This window comes from Galeopterus variegatus, unplaced genomic scaffold (assembly GCF_000696425.1).
Source record: "Galeopterus variegatus unplaced genomic scaffold, G_variegatus-3.0.2 Scaffold2618, whole genome shotgun sequence".
NCBI classification, from domain to species: domain Eukaryota; kingdom Metazoa; phylum Chordata; class Mammalia; order Dermoptera; family Cynocephalidae; genus Galeopterus; species Galeopterus variegatus.
The window spans coordinates 208,940-215,667 of record NW_007728729.1 but is presented as its reverse complement, the minus strand read 5'-3'; the positions used below and the strand labels follow the sequence as shown (position 1 = coordinate 215,667).

At 41.5% G+C, this 6,728-nt stretch overlaps 1 protein-coding gene across 1 annotated transcript in view; it reads right to left on the bottom strand.

Annotated features, from left to right (window-relative positions):
* SRP68 (signal recognition particle 68kDa) overlaps window positions 1-6,728 on the bottom strand; it is a 41,826-nt gene that overhangs the window by 22,895 nt on the left and 12,203 nt on the right. Inside the window, exons 3-7 of the mRNA XM_008582465.1 lie at window positions 5,662-5,775; window positions 3,055-3,250; window positions 2,358-2,440; window positions 1,861-1,970; window positions 830-912 (exon numbers count right to left, since the gene is read on the bottom strand). Coding sequence (XP_008580687.1) covers window positions 830-912; window positions 1,861-1,970; window positions 2,358-2,440; window positions 3,055-3,250; window positions 5,662-5,723 — 534 coding nt within the window. The 5' untranslated portion in view covers window positions 5,724-5,775. The remainder of the gene's footprint in view (window positions 1-829; window positions 913-1,860; window positions 1,971-2,357; window positions 2,441-3,054; window positions 3,251-5,661; window positions 5,776-6,728) is intronic.

Below are 6,728 nucleotides of genomic sequence, written 5' to 3'. Positions count from 1 at the left end.
TATTTGCCAGGGCCGGCCCGGTGGCGCACTGGAGAGTGCGCCGCTTGGGAGCACAGCGGTGCTCCCACCGTGGGTTCGGATCCCATGTGGAGACCGGTTCCCGCTCACTGGCTGAGCGTGGTACGGGCACAACACCGAGAGTTGGGATCCCGTTGCCGGTCCCCGGTACGGGCGCAACACCGAGGGTTGCGATCCCGTTACCTGTCAGTAAAAAAAAAAGACAAAAAGGAAAAAAAAAAATAGACTTTTGTATGATGGAGTACCATGCAGCCACAAAAAGATGATGGTGTTCTGGGCTGGCTCAGTTGGTTAGAGCATGGTGCTGATAACAGCAAGGTCCAGGGTTTGATCCCTGTATTGGCCAGTGGCCAAAAACAAACAAACAAAAGAACAATGATGGTGTAGACATATATGTATTGAAGTGGAAAAAACACATGTGATATTATATTTAAAAAGCAGGTTCTTAAACAGTATAGACTAAGATACCATTTTAAAAATATTTTCCTTTTTTCTACACATACATAGAAAGGTCTGCAGGATATTTATCACATTATTAATAAGTGGTTACCACTGTTTGGTAACTCAAATGATTTTATTTTTTTCCCCAGTCTTATATTGATTACTTTTTCTATGAGTCTATATTACTTGCTTAGCAAATAAATGTAATGAGGTTAAAAAGTTACATACTTAAAGTTTTTTGTTATAAATATAGATGTAGATATAAATATGCATATATTAATAGCAATTATTCTTGGGGGACAGGATTATGAATTACTTCCAGACTTTTTCAAACCAAAGACTTTTCACAAAAACATATACGCTCGATTACCTCCAATTTTTCAGCCAGGAGACCCTCAGTGCCCCCAGACCTCAATCTCATCTGCATGAGTTCATTGATAGCTGACTGGTCCCCTGAAAGAGAGAGGAAAATCTTCAAGGGTCTGGTTTGTTTTCTCGAGAACCACTATATTCAACTCAGACTTAAAAGAGCTCTTCCTCCTGCACAAGTACATTTCAGTGAATCCATAGTATTCTCTGAAGACAAGTCCTTTACAAAGAATAAACTTGGGTGGGGCAGAGAAAATACTCTGTATGATACCCCAATGATGGGTACATATCATGATACATTTGTCCAAACTTATGCTGACACATCATTATCTCCCCAAGTCCACTGTTTACATTGGGCTAAACTATGGACTTTGGGAGATAATGATGTGTCAGCATAGGTTCATCAACTGTAACAAATACACCCACTCTAGTGGGGAATAATGATAATGTAGGAGGCTGTGCATGGGAAATCTCTATCTTTCTCTCAATTTTGCTGTGAACCTAACTAAAACTGCTCTAAAAAGTAAAAACTGAACTCAGCTGAAGACTCAACACTGCTCTTGGGCAGTACAGAAGATGGCTGGGAACTCGTTGTTAGCTCACTAGGTAGGCAGGGCGTGGTTCTGATAACAGCAAGGTCAAGAGTTCAGATCCCCATAAAGTCCAGCTGCCAAAAAAACTCAACACTGCTCTTGGGCAGTACAGAAGATGGCTGGGAACTCGTTGTTAGCTCACTAGGTAGAGCGTGGTTCTGATAACAGCAAGGTCAAGAGTTCAGATCCCCATAAAGTCCAGCTGCCAAAAAAAACCAACCAAAAACAAAAAAGAAGATGGCAGGATGGAAACAGAAGCAAAGGAACTGCCTTCTGTAATTTTGCACAGGGCTACTTCAACAGTTCTTTTGTCATCAACCAAAACTCAGCCCGAGGATAGATGCAAAGGAAGGAGAAAGAAGTTACATAAATTCTCTAGGCTTTCTGAGATGAATTCCTGCAAGCCTCAGGCCGGGTGCAATGCCGTGTTCCTGCTCACCAATATTATATGCACAATAGCGGATGTTGGGCGAGATCTCTTCCACACGCTGGTTGTATAGCACAGCCTGCTCCTCTGTGAAAGCACTGGCTAGCTTCTCGTAGATAGTTCTGCGAGGAAAGAAACGTCAGGTTTTACAGCTCTTATTTTAAGAAAATAAACTCACAAGGAACACAGTGGCTAAAAACAAAATACAGCCCTGTGAAGCTTTTTTTTTTTTGCAGCTGGCTGGTACAAGATCCGGGATCCGAACCCCTGACCTCAGTGTTATACAGCTGTGCTCTAACCAGCTGAACTAACCAGCCAGTTCCTGTGAAGCTCTTCTACCAACTACCAGAACTGGCATGTTCTAAAGATGAAATAGAATAAATAACATTTCTATAGGAAAAATGAAAACAAAAAAAACACCCTAACTTTGACAGAAACAAACCATTTGAAGCTTGAATTTGACCATCTAAATTCAAAACTGGTCACAGTCTTTGGACCTGAGGACTTACTTGCATTTGTTAAAAGCCTCAATGGCAACTTTCCATTCCTGATGTTCAAAACGCAGCATTCCTGAGAGGTAAGCTGTGTAAGCCTGTGAGGGGATAAAAAAGAACTTCAGCACCAAAGCAGCAGCACTCCAGCTCATCCTCCTCTACTGGCTTCTAACTGTGACAGCAAGAATGTGGACATATTCAGGTTGGTTTTAAAAGAGAAAAATGTATTTAACTAATAAAATGGAATACACAGGTAATATGTCATGATTCATTTACCTCCTAGGAGTGAACTTTAAATAAAGTAAATTTGTTTTCTTCATTTTAATTAACAACCACTTTCTGGGCTATAACATAAGCAGCAAAGGTTGAATTAAACCTTGCAATATATATCATCTCTTTAAAAAAAAAAATTCATTTAAAAAATATTATTATGCTGTGAACTTTCTCAGGTATAAGATGCAAGATTTTCATCTATATATCAAAAGAACTTCGACCTTTCTTGAAAAGTTAGAGCTAATTATAAAAAGCCAAGAGTTCAAAAACAAAAAAAAGAGATGGTAATTTGATCTTTTAAAAGCAAAATCAGGATGTTTTTTGCCTCTCCTGACTATTAAGTGTATCCCTGCTCTGTTTAACTCTAGTTCTGTTTTGTTTTTTTAAAGTTGCACCTCTGATCTCCACCATAAAGCAAGACTGCTGTGAAGACCCTCACCTGAGCCTCTAACTTGGTCTTGGCGTCCACGCGACTGCTCTCGCACAGGCGCTCCAATTCCTCAGCATGCTTCACAGCTTTGCGCAGGCGACATAACAGGTGAAACCGCTTTCGGGGTTCAGTGTTGGCTTCCTGTTTGAGCTGCATGGCATAGCTCCAGGCTCTTTCAGCATCCATCAGAACCAGAAGCAAATATCTAGACCAGAGAGAGAAAATGGGAGAATGGAACAATAAAGGCCAGGAGCATTGGAGTCAGACATATTCTGCGAGGCACAATCTTTGGCCTCTGATGGAGTTTGGATGTACTGTCCGCCCAGAACTCATGTGGAAATTTGATCCCCAGTGTGGCAGTTTGAGTTATGGGGGTGGATCTCTCATGAATGGGTTAATGCTCTCCCTGGGGGCAGGGGACCTGAGTGAGTTCTCACTCTATTAGTTCCCATGAGAGCTGTTTATATAAAAGACCCTGGTACCTTCCCCCACCCCTTGCTTGCTCTCACCCTGTGATTTGCTTGTACCTGCAGGCTGCCTGCTGTTTTCTGCCATGGGTAGAAGCAGCCTGAGGCCCCTGCCAGGTGCAGCTGTCCCAGAATCGTAAGCCAAATAAACCTCTGTTCTTTATAAATTACCCAGCTCAGGTATCTCTGTTATAGCAACACAAAACGGACTAAAACAGCCTCTCAACTTTCTCTGCATCCTCTCTCCCTTACCCACCTCAGAACTACTCTTCTCACGGTATCAGCTATGACTCCCGAATCAGCATCTCTCATCTCAGCTCAGTCTCTAATCACCTACTAGACACATCACCGTGAACAGTCTCTATCACCCCAAACTCGGCAAATGCAGAATCTTGACCTACCCCTCCTAAATTGTGTGAAACAGAGGAGTCTAGGTACACAATCTGGCCTCACCTTTGAATCAACACCGCCTTCATCCCAACCCAGGTAGAAACCATGTCCTTAAGAGGCAATATAATGAAATGGGGATGAACAGGGTTCAAGCCTGGGTTGGAATCCCAGTGCCACCACTTACTAGCTATGTGACTTTGGAAAAAATACTAACTTTTCTGTGCCTCACTCTCCCATGTAGAAAATACATATAACACACTTAGACCAGAGCCTGGCACTTACTAAGTTCCCAATAAATTAACTAATTTACCCTCATCCTGGTGAAACTTTCTTTAAACTACTACCTTGATTAATCTCCTTAAACTTTACCTTAACCTTGTCTCTTCAAAATAAAGGATCTTGCTACCATAAGAGAGTTCAGATTTCTTAATTTCTGACTTTTCCTAACTGGACCTCATCACATTTAATCATTACATCCTGCTACACCCCATCATGGTATCCATGCTCTAGTTTCCTGACTGTGTCCCACACACCAAGATCACAGCCTCTTGCCTGCCTGAGTAGCAGCTAACCACTGTCCAGAGCTTCAGGTTCCTAGACTGCACTCACAGACACCATGGCATGCTGTTTCCCCTAACACAAAGAATGTTCTTCCCTCTCTGGGCCGGCCCGTGGCTCATTCGGGAGAGTGTGGTGCTGATAACACCAAGGCCACAGGTTTGGACCCCATATAGGGATGGCTGGTTGGCTCACTTTGGAGAGTGTGGTGCTGACAACACCAAGTCAAGTGTTAAGATCCCCTTACCGGTCATCTTTAAAAAAAAAAAAAAGAATGTTCTTCCCTCTCACAAATCTTTCAAGGTCAAGCTCCTTCCATGCAGGTTTACTAACTTCCCCATCAAGTACCCCTACACTAACCTCTCCTTTCTAAGACTTCAGAATGCTTAACAGTAAAATGACATACAATATGGCACTTTTGCTATCTTGTAGTGTTCCTGGTTTTGCATTTGACCAACATCTCTCAACAAGCCAACAAGGATCAAGAACTATGCCTCCTCTCCCTCTTCTACACCAGTACAGTGTCTGGCTGAGCCCTACCTACATACTAGACCATGGGGCAGCAAACTTTTTTGTAAAGGGCCCAATGGTACATATTTTTGACTTTGCAAGACATATGGTCTCTGTCACAACCACTCTGCTGTTGTAGCACAAAAGCAGCTGCAAACAATACCTACATGAATGAGTGTGGCTGTGTTCCCATAAAACTTTTTTTAGACAAACAGGTGACAGGAGGACAATTTGGCCCATAAGCCGAAGTTTGGGGAACTTAGCTGGAGACCTTCAATACATGTTGCTTAACAGATTAATCCTTCAGCAAATGTTAAGAACTGGTGCATTAAGCACTGAAATACAGAATTCTTCTGTAATAATTTACACACAGCCATATTTCATTAAGGTATATTGATTTAAGCACTTAAAGACATTGGAATTTGCATCCTAGAAAATTTACCTAATAACTGATTAGATTCTAATTACTGGCTTTAACATATACAGAACACAGTTCTTGAACAAACTACTGAACCTCTTTGAGTCTGTTTCCTCACCTTAGAACACAGAAATAGCAAAAAAATGCTCATCCCACATAGCTGCTAAGAGAGTCACATGAGATAAAGAGTTTGGTACAATGTCTGGCACATATAATTGCTCAATAAATGCATTAGCGAGAGGCATTTAGCACCTAGCACTGAGTAGTCGATACCTATTATCAGTCAGAAGATCTTCAGTTACTTTCTTCCCTGTGAATTTGTGTCTATTCCCCATCTTGAAGTTGAGTGTTTTCCGGAGACGTCTTTGTCTACGGGAACAGTAGCCCCTGTAAAAAACCACAAACAAAACCCATTCAGCCAAGCTGACAGTACTTTGAATAATAAATTCTGTAATAAGGCAAGGTAAAGGTTAAGGGTATTTTACTTATGGTTACTATAGATTCCACACATCAACTTGCAAACATTTACTGAACAACTGAAACATGCAGGGCAATATGATTAGTATCACAGAAAACACAAAGAGACAGAGGACACCGTGCCCACTCTCAAGGAACCCACACTCTAGTTTGGGAAGATCATGCAGATAAAATGGCAGCCAAGAAAACAAGGCAAATGTCAAATTGACTGGACATAAGTAATCATTCTCCTCTTAACACCTTTGGTTGGAGTGGACTGATGGTGGCCTTGAAAGAATGAGGAGGATTCTGATGGACGTAAAGGAAGGGAAGGGGCATCCTGAGGGAGACTGTGGTGACAACGAAGACATGGAGAAAGGAACTGCAAGCATGTTTGAAGAAAAATGAGGGGGCCAATTAGGACAGCATCAAGAAACACTGTAACTGTCACCTCTATGCCAAGCCTCCCTCCTCTGTGCTCATGCAGCTCTTTTTTTTTTACTTCTATTACAATATATGGCATTATAATGATGTTCCTACATAGCTGTATATATTTATTATATTTACTAATATAAACCTCTTTAGTGCAGGAAGGATTTTATTTTCAAATTTCCCCCAATGCCTTAGCACAGTGTCTAGCACACATAGATGTTCAATAAATATATATTTTAAATAAATTAGTGTAAAAAATACATATAAAATTTTACGAACTCTTAAATCAAAGTAACACCACATATAATTTACAGTACAAAATGACATTTAAATATTACTTCGGCATCTCAGTCTTAAAACTACCAGGGCATGGGTTTTTAAAAAGAATAATAGTCGGGCCGGCCCGGTGGCGCACTGGATAGTGCGCCGCTTGGGAAGCGCGGCGGCGCTCC